We start from the raw sequence: 22535 nt of genomic DNA, 5'->3' as shown, positions 1-22535 counted from the left end.
ACCCCTCCCCTAGCAGTGCCACTAGATGTTACTTACCCATTTAGTCACTGCGCGAAAGAGATAGTGCAACCCTGACTGTCTGCTCAGAGTCTGCAGCAAATCTCCACTCCTGACCATCCTTGGGTCCCCAACTTCTGAGGGTGCGTGTACTTCCTGAGCTCTCTTTGGTGGGCTAGTGTATACAGGAGCTTGGGTGAGAGTTGAAAAGCCAAAGGTGTCGGTCTTGGCTTAAACATTTGTTCAGCATCAACCACGCCAAAGATCATCCATGTGTATGTAAAATTAGTCTCAAATGAGGCCACTTACCACATCCACTGCCTCAACTCCTATCATCTCTTGCCTAGATTACAGCAAGAGCCTCCTCTTTGGTTCTCTGTTCCCACTCTCCTCCCTTCACAGCAGTCAGGGGGAGTCCTTTAAATCCTGAGCCAGTTCACACCAGTCTGCTCAAAACCCTGCATTTGTTCCCCATTTTGTGCAGATAGTAAGCCCAACTCCTTACGATGGGCTACAAGGCTCTATATTATCTGCCTGTATCTCGCCCTGCTCACTAACCCCAACTCCTACCCCCTTCCCCTTGGCTTCCCCTGTTCCAGCCATGCCGGCCTCCTTGCTGCTCCCTAAATACACCAAACATTCCTCCTGCCTTTGCACCTCCCTCTTTCTCTGGAATGTTCTTCCCCTAGATATCTACATGACTTGCTTCTTCACTTCTTTCAGGTCTGCTCAAGTGTCACTTCCTCAGCGAGGTCTTCTCTAAACAGCCCATCTAAAATCTTATGTACACATATCTGCCTTATCCCCTTACTTTTCCTCATGTCACTCATCACCCCACTACAAGGGAAGTTCGTGCAGACTTCGCTAGCCTACAACGGTACCTGGCACATGGTTTGTACTCAATAAATATTTCTTGAACAAGTGACTGAAAAGTGAATGACATCAACCAAAATCAATGACTACTAAGGCTGAAAGAAATACCTGTCTTTCATTAGTACTCTTGTTCCTGGCTTAATCATTTATTTAACTGTCCTTGATAGATGCATGAAAGAGGTACTCTGACAAAAATCAGGTCTGAAAACGAGAGTGATATAGCCCTGGCGGAGGCCATGACCGCTGCCTGGGAGGCCTCAGAACTCTCCACGATGCCTCAGCCGCCCTCTTAGAAATCCCTGACCCAACTCTTTGAGGCTCATGCCATGTTTATTGCATCTTCAACTCCTTGTTCGCTGCATCTATCTATCTCAGGTCCCTAAGGATCTAGCTCAGGCTCCCCATCCTCCTGTTTCTAATCCTGCTGCCGGGGAGTTCCCTGGAGGTCCTGTGGTTAGGACTCCATGCTTCCACCGTAGGGGGCACGGGTTTGATCCCTAGTTAGGGAACTAAGATCCCACGTGCCGTGCAGTGCAACCAAAAAGAAATCTATCTATCTATCTATCTATAGATATAGGTACAGATATATAGATATGTAATCCTACAGCCAGCCACCTGGGGGCTTCCAGCGCTTACTCAACAGGTCAGCCTCTCAGGTCCTTGACTCCATGGACTCCAACAATCTCATCTCCATCTCAGTTCAGACACTCACCTCCAGGACCACACACTGTCCTCCCATTGCGGCCTATGCAGCCGCAAGCATTTAAACTCTCCACTTCTCTTTTTGGGCTGCCGAGTGATGCTAGAAAAAAACTGTGACAAGCAGCTTGCAGCTTGCAGCTTGCAGCTTGCAGTGCTCCTGCAAATTCAGGTTCTGACCTCAATCGGAACTCTGCCGTTGCTCAGAGGCCTTTCCTTGTGTTCTCGGTCGGCTCGCTCTCCCGTCTTCTCAGTGGCTGCTGCAAACCGTCTTTATTCTTCCCAAGCTCCTGTCCCCTGACTTCCCCCTCATACTCAGCAGAGCACTCTGCCTCCCATTTAATGAGCAATCGAGGTCACCAGGTGCTAATCACTTTATTCCACCATCATCCCAAACCATCTCCATCTGCCCTACCCGTTCCTTTTTCCTTTCTGTCCCAGAGGACAAGGGATCCCTATTGCTGGCCAAGGCTAAGCTTGGCATCCCTTCCCCCTCCTCTTTCAGGATCCCCTGTAGCTTACTTCACCTGCCCCCTCGTGAGCCACCTTATGCTCTACTGGCTTTGTCCATTGGCATCCTAAGACTTCTCACTCCTACAGCAACCTTCACCTGCTTTTCTTCAGAGCCAAGAAAGAGCAGTCCACACCCACTCCTCTCCTTCCTCACCTCCAATTTATTCTCCAGCCCACGTCAGCTGAGCTTCTGCCGCCTTCCCCACCACCACCACAGACATTGCTGAGATCAAGGGCACCAAATCGCTACAAAATAGACCCTTTTCTTTGCTCTCAGCTTACTGGCTCTCCGTGCTGTTAATGCTATCTCCTCCCTCCTGGGGATTCTCCTTAGCTGTCCTCTTACCCAATAGCCCTCTCTCAGACCTCTCTTCTTCCAGCAGCTTATAAGGATGGGTACTTCCTGAGACTTTGACCTTCTGCTGCTCTTTATACCTTTATGTATAAAGGCTTCGTTCCAATCCAAGGCTTCCATCCCACTGCTACACTCTTGTCTCTAAGCCTTAGTTTCCAGCCCCAGATCTCTTTTACTCTGCTAAACTCCAGTCTGGTACATCCAGCTGCTGGCTGGACATCTCCATTTGGGTATCTGCAGGCAGCTCAAAGTCAAGTCAGTCAATACCCAAGTCATCCTCCTCAAAAACCTGCTCTTCTGCCCACCATATTCTCTGTCTTGGTGAATGGTACCACTGCTGTCTATTCACTGTAATTCAGAAATATCAAGGCAACCTTTAATCCTCTTGCCCTGATCTCTAAGTCTTACTGACTCTACCTCCTCAGTGATGATCATATACATCTTCCCACTTCATTAATTCAGGACTCCATCACTGCTCATCAAATTAGTCAAACAGAAGAACTCAGCTCCTGGCCCTTTCCCAATCCTGCTTCCATTGGGCTGCCAGCGTCGTCTTCCTAAAACCCAGATCTGACCACATCACTCCCCTGCTTTAAATCCTTGCAGGATTTAAATTTAAATTGAAATTAGTTTACTGGTTTCTCTTCTTCAGGTTGCCGTAAGCAATTCGGGGTCACAGGCCGTTTCTCTGTGCCTAGCACAATGCCTGGCACATAGCAGGTACTTAATAAACATTTGAGTGGAAGGATTCCAAGCCTCATCAGGTGCTGCCTGAATGTGTTAACAGCCAAGCAGGGCAGCGGTTAAGAGCAGAGGCTTCAGACAGGCAGACTTGGCAGTCTGAATGCCAGCACCACCAACCTCCAGCTATTTGGCCTGGGGAATATTTCTTCCTTTTTGTCAGCCTCAGTTTCCTCAACTGTTAAATGGGAATACCTCCACCTACCTTACAGAGAATGGGACAATGCTCCTAGAGGACTCAGCACAGTGCCTGACACAGAGAAGCACTCTATAAATGGTTGCCATTATTATTATTAATGACAGCAACCATCAGTTAAACTTCAAGGTTAGAAAAGAACCCCAGAATTTTAATGCTAGAACCACTGGGGCTCCAAGAAACAAACTGACTGACCATCACGAATTTAGTAAGTGGCAAGATCAAACTTAAAACCTAGTATCAATACAACAATAAAATACTGTTATGGGCTGTTTTGTGGACTTGCCCTTAATTACAGGGTAAATGAAAGAGCACTGTGAACAATGATACGTAGACTGTAGATGTAGGATATTCATAAATGCACTTGGCATATTGCATACATGGGAATTTGCGTCTCTAAACTTGCACTTGTGCTAATGTGTCTTGGGGTAAGTTCATAATTACAGTGCTGTTCATCCTTCCTATCGTCAGCTGTAACCATCTGTTAAACTAGGAATCAAATGATTCCTTTAGAGCCTTAACTCGATCAGTGGTTTTTTTTTTCTTTTGGCCACACCGTGTGACTTGTGGGATCTTAGTTCCCCAACCAGGGATTGAACCCACGACCTTGACAGTGAGAGTGCAGAGTCCAGTGGTTAACGGGACGGCCAGGGAATTCCCTCAATCAGTGGTTCTTAAGGGTAGAGAGAATGGCAGTGCTATCACCTGAAATTTCAAAATACATCCCCCCTTACCCTTCTGAGAATCACTTTGTTACATGAAATTTTAAGATCAGTAATGTGTTTGGCATGATAACACTTCTCACACTCTTTTCCCTTTATCCTTCTCACCTGCAGAAGGGGGCCTTGGCATTAGAAAACATTATTATGCTATGAAAAGAATGCTATTGGAAGAGCATGTGTTTTGTTATACGTATGCTCCACTCTGAAGAGCCTTAATACCCAAGACAAAACAGGACTTGCTGATTGCTATTTCCATAGTAATCTGCAATGGGGCTTATCTGTCATCAGTTGGATGAAGCCTGGGAACAGAGGGGCAGAGAAAGAGGGGATTAAAATACAGGGATCCCCAGGGCTTCCCTGGTGGTGCAGTGGTTAAGAATCTACCTGTGAATGCAGGGGACATGGGTTCGAGCCCTGGTCCAGGAAGATCCCACATGTCGCGGAGCAACTAAGTCTGTGCTCTAGAGCCCACGGGCCACAACCACTGAAGCCTGCGCGCCTAGAGCCCGTGCTCCGCAACGAGAAGCCACCCCAATGAGAAGCCCGTGCACCACAATGAAGAGTAGCCCCTGCTCGCAACAAAGAACCAACGCAGCCAAAAATAAATAAATAAATAAATTTATTAAAAATATAATAATAAAGTACAGGGATCCCCAGGCACCTTGCAGGGTGAGCTGGGCTCTGACCAGGAAGTGTGATAAGAGAAGAGTAAGAAAATGTCTGCAAGGTCCTCTGGTCTCCAGGTTCTTCCTGGTGAGCTAAAGTGAGACTGAGCTGTTCCCAATGCTGGACTGAGGGCACCTGAGTGGGGGGTGAAGTGGAGCATAAAAGCCAGTTGCTACTCACATGGATGGACCTAGAGATTATCACACTAAGTGAAGTAAGCCAGAAAGAGAAAGACGAATACCATATGCTATCACTTACATGTGGAATCTAAACTATGACACAAATGAACTTATCTATGAAAAAGAAACAGACTCAGAATAGAGAACAGACTTGTGGTTGCCAAGGCGAAGTGGGGTGGGGAAGGGATGGATTGGGAGTTTGGATTAGCAAATGCAAACTGTTATATATAGTATGGATAAACAACAAGGTCCTACTGTATAGCACAGGGAACTATATTCAATATCCTGCGATAAATTACATTGGAAAAGAATATGAAAAAGAATGTATATATACATGTATAACTGAATCACTTTGCTGTACATCAGAAATTAACACAACATTGTAAATCAACTATACTTCAGTGGAATAAATTACAAAGCCAGGTACCCTAAAACTTGAACTCAAATGAGAATTTTCCACATATATTCTAGTTTACTGATCACAATGTAAGTAAGACTCGCCTTCATTTCAAATAAGACTTGTATCCCCGCTTTTTGGTGTAGCCTTCCTTGATTAATCCCACTTAGAGGTGTGTAAGGACGCCTAGCACCTCTTTGTGAAGTGTCATGGACACTACATATTTTGGGTTCAACAGGAACCAACTTGCTCAGAGCTCAAAGGCTGCCTGTGCAAGCAGATCCTGTAGCGCAGGACACAACAGCAAGACCACATGTGGGGTCCGGTTTGGCTGCAGGAAATTCCCTTCTATGGGCAGCCATGACTGTGACTCTGGCCCCTGGAGCCAAACTAGCCACTCAAGAGGGCACAAGCCTTGGTGTATACATGGAGTCTGCGTTCTCTCAAGACAGAGTGCAGCGATCCCAGACACGAAGTCAGACCTGTGATTCACCTTCCCAACATGAGGGTGTATACCACCGAGGAAGAGCTGGCAGGAGCGACCAGGCTGGCGTCATGAAGCACCCTTCTTCCCCGGCTCCATCCCTCCCGCACGCCCACTCTCTGAGTCACTCTCTTGGTCACATACCCTCTGTGTGAGGGTGTTCGCATGGCTTGGGGTGTCACTTTACGTGTGCTCGTTGACTTGTGGTAGGGACGAGGACAAGGCAGCAGAGCACATGGGCTACACACAAAGGCTTGGTCAGCGCTTCTTGATGACTTCCAGCAAACCAGGGCCCAGTTAGTGTCATTCACACAGACCCTGGACCCCCTATCAGAATTACAGCTCTACAGGATCCTGTGACAAAGCTATTTAACGTGAAGTTATAAAGAAAACATCACACAATTGTTTTTCCTTTATAAAAATTTATCAAGGGAATAATTTGAGTTTTAAAAGGCTTGGTTTAGCAAAGTAAAAGACTAAAAACCATTAAAACACTTTGAATTCTTCTTTAACCTTCCAAGTGGGGTCTAAATTAAATAAATCCTCTATCACTTTAGGAAAGAGGCTGCTTTCCTAAATCCGAAAAATTGATTTCCAAGTCACACTCTCTTACCTCTACTTCCTTGTAACCCTAAGAACTAAACCTCACCAGGGATGGCTCCTCTGGAAGTCAAGGTGGAAAGAACAGGTGATATCCCAACACAGACTGGATGTAGACTCTGAGTCAAAAAAAGTCTGAGAGAAACTGTGATCATACAAGTTATCATCCAGCAGGATACTTTTGGAAAGTTCAACACGGTGCTGCTAATTACTTGAGAACAAAAGGCATAAAATGAGACATATGGTCACCCTAGTGATAAGGCAGTTTGGGAAACTACACTTCCCAGTATGCCCTGCCCCTTGAAAGTCAAAAGGCTTTCCCAGGAGCAAAGCACCCTGGGACCCATGGTTAGCACCATTTAAGAGGTAAACAGCCTTCAGGGCTGGGTTCTGACATGGAGCCTTCCTCCTTCCATGGAACACTTAACAACACCTGAGGTGAAATTTTAATGGATTTTAAGTCTGGGGTGGAGCCTCACTCTCCCCAACAACTCTAGTTTCCAAAGGTGTAGAGCTGGTAGAGCTGTCCACTGGTCCACTGCCCTGTTCTCCTGGGTGTGGTGCTGCCTCTGCCTCCCCACACCACCAGTGTCCCCACTGGCACTAGTCTTTTGGGGGATTCTGGGCCAGGTGCTGTTCCCACTCAACTTCGACCAACTTGTACAGCTCCATGGTGGCCTGAGCATCTTCCACAGAGGAATGTCCGCTTTTCCCAACCTGAGAGAAGGAAGAAAAGGGAGGAAGAAAAGAACATGAAGCTACAAGAGACTGTTTCTTCCCTTCCCAACTGGCTCCCTCCAACCCACTGATGCTGCTGCTTCTGCAGGTAGCGGGCTACAAAGGTAGACCTGTGGTGAGAGCCTACTCCTTACCTCATTTCAGGGGTTCAACTCCTATGCTACTGTCTGCCTCAATCCTTTCTGTAGCAACATGGACATACCATATTGTTCTACATTCTTCTGTAGAGGCGCAACAAACCAGACCATAGACAGGCCTTCTGAGTCTTCCACCTTCCCCAGTTCCTTAACTGATCTGTATATGACATGTGTCTACAGCCTCATGCCAGGCAGGCCATCCCCTCTTTGACTGCCAAACATATGAAATACATAAGAGCCTCTTGCATCCACTACATGGTCTTTTAGACCACCACAACTACCTGCTTTCTACTTTTCTTAGTTAGGGTTTTATCCCCACTTTCAGGCTTTTTTCCTTTTCCAAGTATCCTTTGGAACACTCTGGGAGGTAGAGAACAGGAATAGTTATCCCTATGTAGAGATGGACCCCTTTGCCCAAAGCTCTTCCCATCAGAGCATCCCATCCAGATCTCTCTACAACCAGAGGAATTTGAGGGTCAGAGCCTGGAGAAAGGCAGCAGGAGAGCCTTCAGTGTCCAGGCCAGAGGTCTGGCAGCATTTGGGAAGACGCTACCTGGATGTCCCGGCTCAGCAGCTTCTTGGTGAGATGCTTCAGAGACACGGTTGCATTCTCTGGGCAGTCGGCCTTACGGTTGAGGAGGGGGATATGGGAGGTGTCTCGGGTGAGGGACTTAGGGTGAAAATACTGAAGGGCTTTGAAGTCATTGTGGATGGCATGCCCCACCACTATCTTCCCTGTGAGAATCTTCAAGATCTGAAACAGGCATGGGAGAAGAGGTGGTGAGGAACAGCATTCAAAGATGTAGCCCCTGCATCTTCAAAGCCCAACATGGCTGCTTAAGTCCTTCTAGGTTCTTTTAACCAATTGCCCACCTGCCTCATCCTTGAAATGCCCTCTTCCACAAGTTTTCTTTCACCTGAAATCTGTCTCCTCTCCCCAAGGTAAAAGTAGGTATTTTCTATGGTGTAACCCTGTTTGGATTTACATCACCAGTGGCACCTTATCTCCACATTAATTTCTACCCCAATGTGATGTTCATGTAACTACCTAGTTCAGTCCTGGCTTGATACCTGAAGTTCTTTAACCATGATCATTATGTTGGCCTTTGACATAGGCTGGGATAAATGTTGTTAAAGATGGGCTCCAGGAAGGTACTGGAAGCCCCAAATTATATGCAAATAGATATGCATATGTTTGCCTTTTTTTGGGGGGGGGAATCCATGGCTTTCATCAGATTCTCAAAGAGCCTACAAGCCATAAAAGGTTAAGAATTGGGAGTTCCTTGGCAGTCTAGTGGTTAGGACTCGCACTCTCACTGCCTGGGGCCGGGGTTCGATCCCTGGTTAGGGAACTAAGGTCCTGCAAGCTGTGAGGTACAGCGCCCCACCTCAAAAAAGAAAAAGATTAAGAATCATTTATAGACTAAGGCTGCAGAGGGAAGTGATCAAGTGCCCACACTTATGCTGCTTTAACAAATCAGTCCCGGCGCTTCATAGCTCCTCCTGCTCATAACCAGAGGGTATTTACCAGCTGGTCAGGAACCTTATTCACACCATTCTTGGAACCAAATAATTTCTCACCATTTCAGAATCTTAAAGCATAAGAACATACTGCCAATGACTAAAGAATATGTCATGAGCTCTGAAGGCCATTACCAAAATGGGGTTCCAAACAGATTGTGAACAAGAGCAACAGGCCTGGAATCAATGCCTGGCCTCCCAATGGGACCCCTTGGAAGGGAAAAGACTCATCTGAATGTACCTTAGTCTCATACCCCAGCTTGGGCACTGGTTTTTATGATGAAAGCCAGATATAGTCCAATCAACTTGGTATTTAGTTGCTCCTAACTGCACCTGCAGTTTACTGACCACTAACACCTTTACTTCACATTAATTTCAACATATAGCCTGCCTTAAAGCTAAGTGGATTTGCTCTTTCAGGCCCACCCCATCTTCTGCCTCTCCCAAGCCTTTGCTCAGCTATGCCCCTGGTGCACAGGATGTTCTTCAACTCTTCAAGTTCCTTCTAAAATCCAGCTGTTCCACCTCTGATGAAATTCCTCCAACTGACTGCTCTGGCATATGAGGAATTATTGGAACAGTGTGTGTCTAGAGAAGGCAAAGAATGTGGAGCTGAAATTACAAAGAAGTGGACCAAAGGCGCCCTCTGGAGGCCTTCCAAGACCAGCAGGCTCCCTTCCCCTTCACATTTACCGGCTCACCCTCCTCTCCTGTTCATTTGTTGGGCCTCCAGTATTCAGCATAGGACTTACAGTGGCTAGGTTTGCTCAGTGAGTGAGATGAGAACCCCAACATACCAGCCCGGTGTCTTTTATCCCCTCCACTGCAGGCTACCTGTTCCAGTTATACAAATATGCCCCAGCTCCTTCTGTCAATGTTCTGCCTTCTCCTACCACCAACTTTCCACATTGCCACAGGCTACTTCTTGCTTGGGAAGCCCTCTCCACCTCTCTATTCTCAACCCTAGACCCCACCTCTACAAGGCATTCTCAAATTGAGCCCTTTCCCCCTGGCACTCATGCCTGTTGCTCTGTCCATCACTGGCTGATATTTCTCTAGCAGATTCCCGGTTCTCCAGATGAGGATTCCACTTGGGACCTAAAAGATCTTAATAAAGTTCGTTACACCCGCTAATTGTAACTTTCCAGACTCTCACCACTCCTTATCCCAACAGAAAGCCTTCTTCATCTGCTACTCCACCCACTCCATCCCTCCCTCCACAATCCTTCGGCGCCTCCCCAGGGTGATATTCTTTGCAGAAAAATGATTTGGACCTCTCCCCACCCACCCCGCTGCTACCACCATCTCCCATGCCTCTCACCTGGCTCCGAGCAATCTTGAAGGGTGTAGCATTCACCATGTGCTGCTTCCGGATACCGCTCCATCTGGTCCGGTAGTCCACAATGTGGCAGGGGGGAAGGATGTACTCATCATAAAGCACATCTCCGCTGTAGCTGACAATGCTACATCGAGCCAAGGAACTGACATGCCCCTTGGGTCCTGTGCCCACCATCTCACAGTCAATTGCCACCATCTTCGTTGGCATCTTCTGGGATGCTCCAGGGTATTTATTCTCTGAGTGAGCTTGGGTGGAGATCTGTGGGGCAGTCTTCTGAGGAGGGTTCTTCTGGGAGCCCTTCTTCTGGGGGCGAATTGGGAGGCTCTTGATCTTTGGTAGGGCACTCTGGAACTCCCCCAGCAAATCTACTTTAGCCACAACAGAACCAGCTTTCTGTGAAGGAGCAGGGGTCAGCCAAGGCACTGCAGCTTTCTTGTCCAGGGACTGCTCTGACCCACTGCTGGAAGCAGCAGTCTTCTTTTTTGGAAGGGGAGGGGCCTTCCAAGTGCCATCCACCTTGGGAGTGTCCCCTTTCTTTGAAGATTCTGAGCGCAACTTAGGGACCTTGCTAGGGGGCTGCTGCTTCTTATTCAGAAAGCCTTTCCTTTCCAAGAGCCGCCGCTTCTTGACAAATTTTTGGTGCTTGGCATTGCCTTCTAATGCCCTTCTGGGGGGAGGTTCGCCAAAATCCAGATTGAGGAGTAAGGTAGACATGATGACGGTGGATGGTGGGAGAACAGTTGGGAAAAACAGCTTACCAATGAGAAGATGGACAACTCATCCTCTGCTGAATCCCATAGGCCAACATCTGGAGGTTTGTAGTATACCCTGGGGAAGAAAATGATCCTGATAACGGAGTCCATAGGCCTGGGAACCAGTAAGATAAGACCCATCTCCGTAGGACTTAAAGGAGAGAGGAAAGACATCAGAGTAACCTCTCAGATAACGTGAAATGTGAAATGATGGAAGGAGGACTTCCTTCTGAACCAGGAAGCCTGGGTTCCGGGGAAGCCCCACAATTCTCCAGCAGTATGGTATTAGGAAGGCCATTTCCCCTCTCTAGATCTCAGTCTCATTTGTAAACTGAGGGGGTTGCAGGGCCAACCATCTGAAACTCTTGTGATCTGGAACGCCAGAATAGGTGAGCTCTATCATTTACCCAGGGAAGGAACGTCTAAGTATGCTCGAAGGCAGTCACAGGTTTGACATAGTTGACCTCTGAATTACCCAGGCATCCCCAGCGCGGGTCCTAAGGACAGAGATAGAAATTCAGGCACCCATTTCCCTCATCTCCACGTGAAGGAAATCTCCACATGCAGCTCACTCAAGTCCTTCTCCCAAGAAAGGACCTTTGACAACACATATTAGCGGAGGGGAAAACCGAGGCTGGGGACAGCACACTCTGGTCGTCCAAGCCACGGAGCCAGCTTCCCACCCTCACACACCTACCTCCCAGATGGGCCCAGCTAAGACCGGAAGCGCCAGGAGCCGGATGCGGAAATTGGCGCGCGTAGGCGAGGCCCGAGCCGGCAGGCTAGCGGATTGGAACGCGCCGGAGGCCGGGCCCGCGTACCCACAGCGCACCTGCCTCCGGGAGCGAGGCCAGGGATTCCTAGTGTGTGAGATGCGGCAGCGGCGGCGGCGGCGGCGGCGGGGCGGCGTGGGTGGGGGCGGAGGCGGGATGCTCTCCCCGGCCCCTCTAGCCCAGTGGAGGTACAATTCGAAGGTGTGAGGAGACCGCTACAAACTGGCACTGCAGCGTGCCGGAGGCCCCGGGCCTCACTTCCGTTAGAAGAGGGAAGTGTATGGGAAGGGGCGGGATCTGGAGGCGGGACCTGGAACTTGGCCCGCCCCACTCCTTGAGGTGGGCGCCGCGGCACGCCTCTGTGGCGTCACTGCGCTGGCACCGCCTCCCGGTTTGCGTCCAATGCTGACAGCTTCGGTCTATGGGACGTCGCGGCCTGTGACGTCAGGAGGGCGCCTCAAGTCTTCAACCCCAAGCTCGAATCCCGGAAAGGCGGCGTCTGGGACCGGGTTCTGAGCGCTTTCTTCCGGTTCTGCAGAGCTGAGCCAAGCCCGGGTCCCGGACGCGCGTAGTCCTGACCCAGGTTACCGCCTCACTGCATTCTCCCTCCCCGCGCCACCGGCTGGGACCCGGAATGCCGGGGGTCTCCGCCCGGGGCCTCTCTCACGAAGCGAGGAGGCAGCTAGCTGTGAACCTCACCCGGGTCGTGACGCTCTACCGTTCCATCCTGGACGCCTACATCATTGTGAGGCCACAGGGTTGTGGGTGGGGTGCTCCTGGTTATGTGGGTGGCTCCCTAGCCACGGCAGGGGAAGAATGTAGAGTTAGCTTCTGATCTCTTTTCTAATGTTTATTCAGTCTCTGTCTGTACAAGAAAGGGTTAAAGCTGGGGCAGCCCCCCCCCTTCTTTTTCTTTCAGATGACCTAAATATTAATAGTTTTAGCATCTAGGTTGTTTTTCTAACCCTCTCAAGTCCAAAGTAATAAAACGCATGGACATTTGAGCCATGCTGCTGCAGCTACGTTAAACTCTCCCAGAAACATGTGAGGTGTTTCGAGAACACACATGTTCATTCATTCAAGCTTTGAATAAATTCCTGGCTTTGCAGTGTAATGGACAATTCCAACTTTGGAGTTGACAGACTTGGACTAGAATCCTGCCTCCCCTACTGTGTTAACCTTAGGCATAAAAAAAAAACATTCCTCCTAGCCTCAGTTCCTGAGCGGTAAAATGGATCTCTTTTTGAAGGATCATTGTGAAGAATAAATGAGATGATGTATAAATGGCACCAACATCCACCGAATTGTTCAGCTCCCAAACCCAGAAGCCATGCTCGATTCAGCTCTTTTCTTCATTGATCTACGATCCAGCCCTTCAACAAGTCCTATTGGCTCAACTTCCAGAATAGATCCAAATTCACCCATTTGTCTCCATTGCCATTGCTACCACCCTAGGACAAGCCAACATCATCTCTCTCCTGGACTACTTCCTAACTGATCTCTCTGTTTGCTCCCTCTCCTCCATACCCAGTTCTTCACAAAACAGCCAGATTAATCTTTTAAAAATGTAAATCTCACCAGGACACTTCTTGCTTCTTAGGTATTTTGATGAAATTGTAATTCTTTACCATTACCTATAAAACCCTACATGATCTGTCCCCTGCTCTCTTTTAAACCCCATCACATTTCAGTCTCTCCCACATTCACTGTACTACACTGATCTGTACACTACTGATCTGCCTGGAATGTTTTTCCTCCACAGAAAGGCAATTGAGTAGGGTGGTTAAGAGCAAGAGCTCTAGAGTCAAATTGGTTTCAAATCCCAGCTGTGCCACTTACTAGCTTTTTGACTTAGACAGAATACTTAATTGCTGTACTTTGGTTTCCTTATCGGTTAAATGGGGGATAAAAATAGTACTATCTCATAGGGTAATTGTGAGGATTAAATGCATTAATATACGTAAAATGTTTCAGACAGTGCCTGGCATATTATAGTATTCTGTGTTTGCTATTACCTGAATTTTTAAAAATTGAGATAGAATTGACATTTTAGTTTCAGGTGTATAATATAGTGATTTGTATATATTATGAAATGATTACAGTAAGTCTAGTTAATATCCATCACCGTACATAGCTACATTTTTTTCTTGTGATGAGAACTTTTAAGATCTTCTCTCGGCAACTTTCAAGTGCACAGTGCTTTCAAGTATACAATACAGTATTATTTACTATAGTCACTATGGTGTACATTACATCTCCATGACATTTATTTTGTAACTGGAAGTTTGTACCTTTTGACCCTCCTCACCCATTTTACCCACCCCCACCCCCTGACTCTGGCAACCACTGCCTGAATTTTTTTACATGTGTTGTTTCCTGTTCATCATTCAAATCTCAGCTCAAGTGTCACCTTCTCAGACAAGTCTTCCCTCATTGCTCTAAAATAGTACTGTCTCAAACTCTCCATTGTTACTGTTTCATTAGTGTTTTATTGTCTATGTGGCATTTGATGTTATCTGAAATAATTTTTTAAAATGTAAGCTCTGTAAGAGCAAGGATCTTGTCTGTCTGCTTCATTGTTTGTATCCCCTGAGCCTAGGATAGACCTTGGTGCCTAACCAAAGCTCCAGAATTTGTGTTGAATAAATGAATGAATAAAAATACATTCTGGCAGGGAATTCCCTGGTGGTCCAGTGGTTAGGACTTGGCGCTTTCACTGCGGAGGGCCTGGGTTCAATCCCTGGTTGGGGAACTAAGATCCCACAAACCACGCAGTTCGGGCAAAAAAAAAAAAAAAACACCCAACATTCTGACATATATAATGTCTGGCACATCTAATGGTAGGTTACTAGATGGTAACACTAATACTGGGCGTCAGTCACTGTGGTGTTGAGGATGCAGATATGAAGCCACCATCCCTGCCCTGTAGTTGAGTGGAGGAAACAGACACATAAATAAGTGGGGACACTGCTAAAAGGAGAGATGTGTCCAAAATGCAGTTTGGGCTCAGAGGAAGGAGGGGGAGGCTAGAGCAGGCTTCAGAGAAGAGATGACAGCCAATGAGTAGAGGTGCCTGTTAGTTGCAGCCAGTGGCCACGTGTTGAGTGGGGCAGGGAAGAATGGGAAGAGTAGTAGCCTGTTGATTGCTTCTCCCTTTCCCCTACAGGAATTTTTCACAGACAACCTATGGGGCACACTCCCTTGCTCATGGCAGGAAGCCCTGGATGGACTGAACCCGCCACAGCTGGCCACACTGCTGCTGGGGAAGCCTGGGGAAGGGGAAGTGGCCAGGTATGGGCAAGAGGGCACCTGTGTTGGGGGGCTTGGTGCTGAGCCCTGCAGGGAGCCATTGCTCAGAGTCTCACAAGGGCTTCCTGGGTTGTAAACTTGCACACTCAGGATGCAATGGGACTATTCACTGGGGGCCTGGGTGGGCTATCTCAGGTACAGGTCGGTGTGGCCACTCACCCTGCTGGCCCTGAAGTCCACAGCCTATGCCCTGGCTTTTACCCGGACGCCTGGGTTTCAGACCCCCTCAGAGTTCCTGGAGAACCCCAGCCAGAGTTCCCGACTGACAGCTCCATTCCGGAAACATGTCAGGCCCAAGAAGCAGCATGAGATTCGGAGGCTGGGAGAGGTGAGGAGATGGCTGGGGTATAGGTGGTATCTGGGAGCCTGGGGACTCCTTAAGCCTATGGGTTACAAAGGTGTGGGCACCTTATATTACCTGCAGGACCAGAGGCCCCAGAAGGTCCCTTCCTTGTCAGATATACTATAATCATATCTTCATCCTTTTGCTGGGTTGTTTGGTGGCTGTATTTGAATCACTGGCTTAATCTTGTTCTGATAACCTTCACAATCTGCTCACGGCTTCACAGCAGGGCTCTTGTTCTGTGGAGGAGACTGAATCACTAGCCTGAGAGGAGCAAAGACAGTAGCCTGAGCCTGGGGTCAGCACACCCCATTTTGGTTTCCATGTCTCTTGTCTCTTCCCTCTACCCATCTTCCTCTGCCATCTTCAGCTCCTCCACCCTCATTATGGGTGTTTGCCCTGGGAGCCAACACCAATGGCAGGAGACCTTTGTTCCCTCCTCTTTCAGTTGGTGAAGAAGCTGAGTGACCTCACAGGCTGCACCCAAGTTGTGGATGTAGGCTCAGGCCAGGTGAGCCAGACCCCTAATGTTCTGGTTTTTTGTTGTGGGGCTAGAACAGCTGGAAGACAGGTTATCGGGCCACAGGCCCAGGGAGGCAGGTGCTAAGGAGTGGTAGAAGCAAGCTGGGCAGAATTTAAGCCTTCTGGGGGCCTAGGACCCAGGCGTCCAAACCACAGATAGGGAGGGGGACAGTGGAGAGGACACTGAACGGGGCTGTCTCCACCCTCCCTCTCGGGACTCCAGGGCCATCTCTCCCGCTTCATGTCCCTGGGGCTGGGGCTGATGGTGAAGAGCATTGAAGGGGATCAGAGACTGGTGGAGAGAGCCCAGCGCCTAGACCAGGAGCTCCTGCAGGCTCTGCAGAAAGAGGAGAAGAGGAACCCACAGGTAGACCAGCCCTTCCTGCAGCCAGGACCATGAGAGAAGGGTCTGCTTGGCTGGAATTGGGCACCAAGGCTAATTCCCTCTTTTAAGTTTCTCAGCTTGACATGGCGTGTCTCTATTTCTGCTACCCCTTTCCCAAAGCCTCCTCATATCTTAAAGGCACCTTCTAGTTAAAAAAGTGCTTTCCACACCGATACGTCCTTCTCACAGCCACCTGTAAAAAGTGGCCAATCAAATGAGGAAGCTCAGAAGAAAAGACCTGCAGTTACTAATAACAGACCCAGAATCTATCCCATCTCCTGATTTAAAGTTCCACTTTCTCCTCTGCCCCAGTTTCTCCCCCACCTTCCTCCTTGGGAAGGAACTCGGAGGACAGATCCATTCCAGTGGCTTGAGGTGGCACGGGGACGGGAAGCCGGCTTCCCATCTGCCTCTGTTCTGTCCTGCCTCCACAGGTGGTCCACACTGGCCCTCGCCACCGCCCCCACCATGTGGTTAGGTGGGTAGACCCCACGGCCCTGTGTGAGGAGCTCCTGCTTCCACTGGAGAACTCACCTCAGAGTGAGGCCCGCTTGCTGCTGACAGGCCTCCACGCCTGTGGGGATCTGAGTGTTGCCTTGCTGAGGCATTTCTGCCGCCCTGAGGTGGCGGCCCTGGCCTCAGTGGGCTGCTGTTACATGAAGCTGAGTGACCCCGGTGGCTACCCACTGAGTCAGTGGGTGGCTGGGCTGCCCGGCCGTGAACTGCCCTACAGGCTACGGGAGGGGGCCTGCCACGCCCTGGAGGAATACGCTGAGCGGCTGCAGAAAGCAGGCCCTGGCCTCCGAACCCACTGCTACCGGGCAGCACTGGAGACAGTCATCCGGCGTGCCCGGCCCGAGCTCCGTCGGCCAGGCGTGCAGGGGATCCCCAGGGTCCACGAGCTCAAGATTGAAGAGTGAGGCTGGGGAGTTGGGGGGGGGGCGTGAGGAGGGGGGTTTCACCTACTGGAGGTATGACTCCCCTCCCACCCTCAACTGTTTAGCATGTCCTGAAGAAAATCTAAACGTGCTGGGAGGAGGGGAGTGATTTTGAGTTCTGAAGCAGCTTCAAACTTTCTTTAAAAGGCAGTTGTCACTCTTTTATCAAGTTTTTGAAATGCTAAAAATATGGCTAAATAATTGGACAGATTAGGATGAAAATAAATTTTTGGATTGATTTGCTATTGGACAGACAGCTCACAGCCAGAAAAACATTTAAAAATGCCTTAGGGTGGCAAATCTATTAGAGCTGGAATTGAATTAGGAATGGACAGTTTGAATGGGGGAGGAGGGTTCTAAAACCAAACTGAGTGCTGTCTGTGGCTGACCCCACAGATACGTGCAGCGGGGGCTCCAGCGGGTGGGGCTTGACCCCCACCTGCCGCTGAATCTGGCTGCCCTTCGGGCCCACCAGGCCCAGGAGAACCGTGTGGTGGCCTTCTTCAGCCTGGCCCTGCTGCTGGCCCCGCTGGTGGAGACACTGATTCTACTGGACCGGCTGCTCTACCTTCAGGAGCAGGGTGAGGGTGGCCAAAGCAGGGACCCAGGGCCAGAGGGGCTGGAGTTCTAGGGCTCTCCTTCAGGTCCTGGCCCCTGCACCTGCCAGGACTAGGTTCCTTGCTGTGGTGATTCTCAGACCAGCTGCTTCAGAGTCAGATGGGGGAAGGGGAACTTGTTAATGCAAATTCCTACTGAATCTGCCTGTGGTGGTACCTCCCTGAGGTGCATTTTAAGCCAGCATCCCAGGCACTGAGAACCTACGATGTGCTGCAGACTGCCTCCTCCCGAGTCAGTGTCTCGGGCACTCATGTTCCTGGAGAGCTGGGTCTCCTTAGACCCCCTGGAGCCTCCCCCATGGGGAAAAGGGGCTATGCCTACAGGCTAAGCAGGAAGTGGCTAAGAGTCTGTTCCATTTCTCCCCTTCTGAGTAGCCCTGCCTTTCTCATAGGCTTCCATGCTGAGCTCCTGCCCATCTTCAGCCCCGAACTCTCTCCGAGAAACCTGGTTCTGGTGGCCACCAAAAGGCCTCTGGGTGAGACCTTCTCTGTTCTGGAGACTGAAGACAGCTGACACAGCCTGAGGAAGGGCATATCTCAGACCCCATCTGAAACTGCCAGGTACCACACTGGGTGGCGGAGTCTTCACCCACCTCCTCAGCCAGAGAACCAGCATCCTCCGTGGAATCCTGGTTCCCTACAAACCTTCAGCTTCATACCCTTTCTCTTCCTCTGTGTGTTATGTAACATTATGCAAAAAGTTATTTTTAATTTATTAAAAAATTGAAATCTTTACTTCTCTGTCTTTTCTATTAAGTATAGGAAAGGACAGACATGCACCCTCCCTACCGAATCCTGCAGAGGTGCTAAATTAGGTCTCACATCCCCAGTCCCCACTGTCTTCCCTAACAGGTAGCACCTTGTTACTCAGAGGTCTCCATGGAGGGAAGCTGTCTCTCCCTTAGATCTCCATCCCAGAATCTGCAGGCCCTGCCCTTTGGGAGGACCACCTTAAGGCTGGCTAACTTCTATCCAAGTTTTGTCATAACATCAAGACAGATGCTCCCTCCCTCAGTCCTTGAAACAGGCGTTAGGGGTGCCAGTCTACCAAAAGACAGCAGCTGCACACACAGGACCCAAGGCTCTTTATTAGAGTCTGAAGAAGAGGTGGCCCCAATCTTCAAGGTTAAGGCAAGGAGGGGAGAAGCAGCTCTCCCCAGACTCAATACCAATAGACTTTCTTATGTCTCCGAGTCTCCTGGATCCCCATCGCCTCCATCACCTCCTCCTCCAGTGTCTTTAGACTGGGCACATAGGTTTTTTCTAGAGCATCTTCCACTGATGTGTCTTTGGGGCCACCTATTGAACCAGAGAAAAGAAGATGGGTGGGAGGGCTTCTTAACATCCCTTACTCCCACTCCTCCCACCCCCCCACTTCTTGCCGCCTCACCCAGCCTCACCAATCCATGTTTCAGGGACGATGCCATCAGCTCTGGGAAATTCAGGTTTAGGGATAATTCTTCCTGATCTTCTGGAGACTCGTACCCGCTCTCCTGCCTCAGTGAATCTCCACTCCACCTCAGTGGGTTTCCTAGGGGATAGAAGAAGTGAGGCCAGCCAGGGAGTTAGGTCTCCCTCCTATGTTCCAACCCGAAAGTCAATGACTAAGAACACTAAGGTCACCATCTCGTTTCTCTGCTACCCCTGCACTGGGGTTTCCTATGGGGGGTCATGGATGGCCCCTCTCAATTTTCAGCACATCCAACCCACCATTCCCTTTGGATAAACATGGTCAACAGCTGTGTGGACTCAGAGGGCAAGAAACCCTCTGACCAGAGCCCCATGTGCTTGCCTGTCCACAGGATCCACAAGTTTGACCTGGTTGTGGAGCAAGGGTGCTTCGCTGGGGATCATGGTTCCCCGGTAATCCACGGTCTTGCCAACATAGCGATAATGCTGTCCAAAAGAGGAGGGGGCTATCAGAACCCAGGAGGTGAGAAGGGGGCTTGTCTACCACAACTCAGAGCATTCAAGTTGAAAAGCAGAAGGTTCAGTTGTCTCACCATCCCCTCAGCCAGTCTCTGGCCTCCCTGTGCTGCTCTTAGTGGACAGGGACGGATGGCACAGGCTTCCTGAGCATCGCCATCCTCACTCTTCACTTACTGTATTCAGCCCCTCCACGACCACCCAGTTTCGCTGCCGGATAACTTGAACCACTTTGCCTTGCTTCCCAGCGTCCTTGCCTTCTAGGATCTCGACCTGTGGGAAGAGATGACCGTCAGGGAAGGAGATCCTTGCCCAGGAGCACCCCGCCACCCTACCCCATCTGAGATTCTCACCCTGTCCCCACAGAACAGATGCCAGTCTTCATCAGAGATAGGTTCCACAGCCACCCGGCGCCGCCTAGTCCCTGGAGGGTTCTTCTTCTTGTCTGACAAGGAGCCTGGGCGGCTCATCCCATAGCGGTAATTGGGAGGCAGAGTGACCTTGGATGCCAAGGCCAGCAGAGCAGAGAGCCGCATGGCTGGAGACTGTGAGAAATCCCCTGGCCGGTGAAAGACCCAGAAATCTTCCTAGTCGGCTCTGGGGTAGGACAAAGAAAGGGGCAAAGAAACAAGGGAAGCAACATTTTCTTAAGCACTTACTTCATGGCTCAATGGACTTGATCTTACTGAATCCTCACAAGATATTATCTTCGCTTTACAGATGACGATAGAGACTCAGAGAAGTTAAGTGACTTGTCAATGGTCATAAGGCTACTATGTGGGAGAATCAGCATTCAAAGCCACATATATCTGACTTCAAAGTCCAAAACTTCATTGAGGCCAGGGACCATGTTATCTAGATCACCCTTGAATCCAGCAGATCCCAGCAGGGTCTGGCATGTAGTAGGTACTCAATAAAAAGTTATTTAATAAATGCACCAACAGCAAGATGGAAAGAAAACAAGTAATGGACAAAACACTGGCGTAAAGCCAGAAAACAGGCAGTTATAAGGTAAAACAATCAAACAGGTGGCAGAGATAAAAACTAGGATTAAAATGTCCCTACAAAATGTCCAATTCCTAATCTCAATCAGGAAATAACCACTTCTCCCTAAGATAGTTTCTTTTCTAAAGGAAAAGGACCCAGAACCAGACTCTAGGATTATAGAGTCCTACATTTCCAAACTAAGTATGTACTCTAAGCCTCCCAATTTTGGATAATGGACTAAACCAATGGGGCGGTGAGACAACTGAGGGCAAAAATAGTAAGTGCTTCAGTTTGCTGAGCACTTGCTACCTTCCAGTTGCCATGCTAAGTGCTTTCCTGTATCATCTCATTTAAGCCCAAGGACAACTGATGAAGGAGGTACCATTAACCTTGTTTCATAGCTAAGAATAAAGCCTAACTTAAAAGTACAATTAAAGTGCACTCTAATGACATTAAAAGCTCTGGATTGGGAATCAGACGACCTGGGTTCTAGTCCCCGCTCCACCACCAACTTATTCTGTGACCCTAGGCAACTTGACTTCCGAGCTTCAGTTTCATCATCCATAAAACTTTACAGGGTTGTTTCTGTCATTCGAGTTATTTTTAACATTTTAACAAAGCAATGTACAGAATCATGTGGATAGTATCCTTTTTTGGGTAAATTAAAAAATATATATTCTATCACAGACATAAATATTTACAAGAAGGCAACAGGGAACAAATAAAGTACTTGTTTTGGAGATGAGGAAGTTTGGGAGGGCTATTTCTTTCCATCTTGTTCCTTTCCATAACGTTTGTATTTTCTAACCACGTACCTTTAAAATAATACATCAGCTGGTTTATCTGAACAGTGAGATATCAGGTCATTTCTCTTCTCTATACGTAAAAGACCTAATATTATTTTTAATTAATGCTGGATGAATGTTAGGGGCCTTGGTGTTCCCATTCAGAATCAAAAAATGCTTAGGGAGCACTACTATGTGACAGGTCTAATGCTAGGAACTTCACTATTCCCAGCATTTGATCTTCACACTGCTCTCCGCGGGAGGTTGACAGGGGACGAGGAAACCAAGGCCCTGAGAGCTGGAGACTTGCCCTAGTTCATGACTTGATAGAAGCAGAATTCTCTGGCGGTCCAGTGCTTAAGACTTTGCGCTTCCACTGAAGGACTGTAGGGGGCACGGGTTCCAACCCTGGTGGGGGAACTAAGATTCCGCAGGCCGCGCAGTGCGGCCCCCAAAAAAGACAATCTTAAGACCCGAGACTCCTGCGTGATTGCTGCAAGACGTCCCTTAACCTCAGCTATTCAAGATCTGAAGCTCTGGGAGGAGATCCCAGAAGCCAGCCCCCTAGATGTTTTCCTTTTTTTTCTCCAAACCCTGGAGAGGCTGGTGCCCTTCCGCAGTGGGGCTTTCATGGCGCGCTCTGGGGCGCCGTGCTAGGTAGTGAGGTAGAGCGTCTGCTCCCTCAGACCCCGGCTCCAAAGGCCCCGCCGGCCCCATCTTAGGTACGGGTGATGTCCATCCCCCAGCAGTCTTCAGCAACCACCCGCTCCGAGCTTCCGAAGCAGGGAGACCTCGGACGAAGCCACTAAGCCATGCCAGGGTAAAAGAAGACTCTTCCCGCTCCCGCTCTCGGACCAGCCCAAAGCTGCCAAAACGTCCGGGCCACGCGGTTCTCACCTCCGCTTCCCGCTGAGCCCCGGAGCCTCCGCCAGTCCCTTCTGCACGGGGGACCTAAGCCCCGCCCCACAGCGTCCCCCGGCTTTCTGGGAAAAGTAGTCTAATGGTACAATGGACGCGCAACGATAATCTAGCCTCTCTGCA

General features: G+C 49.2%; 3 protein-coding genes across 9 annotated transcripts; 1 reads left to right on the top strand and 2 right to left on the bottom strand.

Moving 5' to 3' along the window:
- Nucleotides 1-4713: 4713 nt before the first annotated feature.
- On the bottom strand, nucleotides 4714-11951 carry ISG20L2 (interferon stimulated exonuclease gene 20 like 2). 4 transcript variants are annotated; one of them, XM_060297875.2, is made up of 4 exons: nucleotides 11607-11951; nucleotides 10140-11406; nucleotides 7851-8051; nucleotides 4714-7139 (listed from the first exon to the last, which is right to left on the bottom strand). In XM_060297875.2, the coding sequence occupies exons 2-4, from the start codon at nucleotides 10869-10871 to the stop codon at nucleotides 7026-7028; spliced, it is 1047 nt and encodes a 348-aa protein (XP_060153858.1). In that variant the 5' UTR covers nucleotides 10872-11406; nucleotides 11607-11951; the 3' UTR covers nucleotides 4714-7025. The 4 variants fall into 4 exon arrangements, with proteins under 4 accessions (XP_060153858.1, XP_030697958.1, XP_060153862.1 ...); XM_030842098.2 differs by having other exon boundaries at nucleotides 10140-10985; XM_060297879.1 differs by lacking the exon at nucleotides 11607-11951 and having other exon boundaries at nucleotides 10140-10985; nucleotides 11317-11594.
- On the top strand, nucleotides 11819-18531 carry METTL25B (methyltransferase like 25B). Of its 4 annotated transcripts, none has more exons than XM_060297849.2 (8): nucleotides 11820-12427; nucleotides 14849-14973; nucleotides 15167-15319; nucleotides 15783-15845; nucleotides 16080-16223; nucleotides 16676-17157; nucleotides 17576-17760; nucleotides 18189-18531. In XM_060297849.2, the coding sequence occupies exons 2-8, from the start codon at nucleotides 14869-14871 to the stop codon at nucleotides 18308-18310; spliced, it is 1254 nt and encodes a 417-aa protein (XP_060153832.1). In that variant the 5' UTR covers nucleotides 11820-12427; nucleotides 14849-14868; the 3' UTR covers nucleotides 18311-18531. The 4 variants fall into 4 exon arrangements, with proteins under 4 accessions (XP_060153823.1, XP_060153832.1, XP_030697956.1 ...); XM_030842096.3 differs by having other exon boundaries at nucleotides 11821-12427; nucleotides 15212-15319; XM_030842093.3 differs by having other exon boundaries at nucleotides 11822-12427; nucleotides 15127-15319.
- A 327-nt stretch (nucleotides 18532-18858) lies between these two features.
- Nucleotides 18859-22534, bottom strand: MRPL24 (mitochondrial ribosomal protein L24). The gene is made up of 6 exons (XM_030842101.2): nucleotides 22392-22534; nucleotides 20076-20319; nucleotides 19900-19995; nucleotides 19589-19692; nucleotides 19197-19327; nucleotides 18859-19095 (listed from the first exon to the last, which is right to left on the bottom strand). Exons 2-6 carry the CDS (start codon nucleotides 20256-20258, stop codon nucleotides 18959-18961), a joined length of 651 nt encoding a protein of 216 aa, XP_030697961.1. The 5' UTR covers nucleotides 20259-20319; nucleotides 22392-22534; the 3' UTR covers nucleotides 18859-18958.
- Between the last annotated feature and the right edge of the window lies 1 nt (nucleotide 22535).

The sequence above is a fragment of the Globicephala melas genome, chromosome 1 (assembly GCF_963455315.2).
Source record: "Globicephala melas chromosome 1, mGloMel1.2, whole genome shotgun sequence".
Lineage (NCBI taxonomy): Eukaryota > Metazoa > Chordata > Mammalia > Artiodactyla > Delphinidae > Globicephala > Globicephala melas.
Note: the sequence above shows the minus strand (reverse complement) of the source record. Positions and strands in the feature narration are given on the sequence as shown.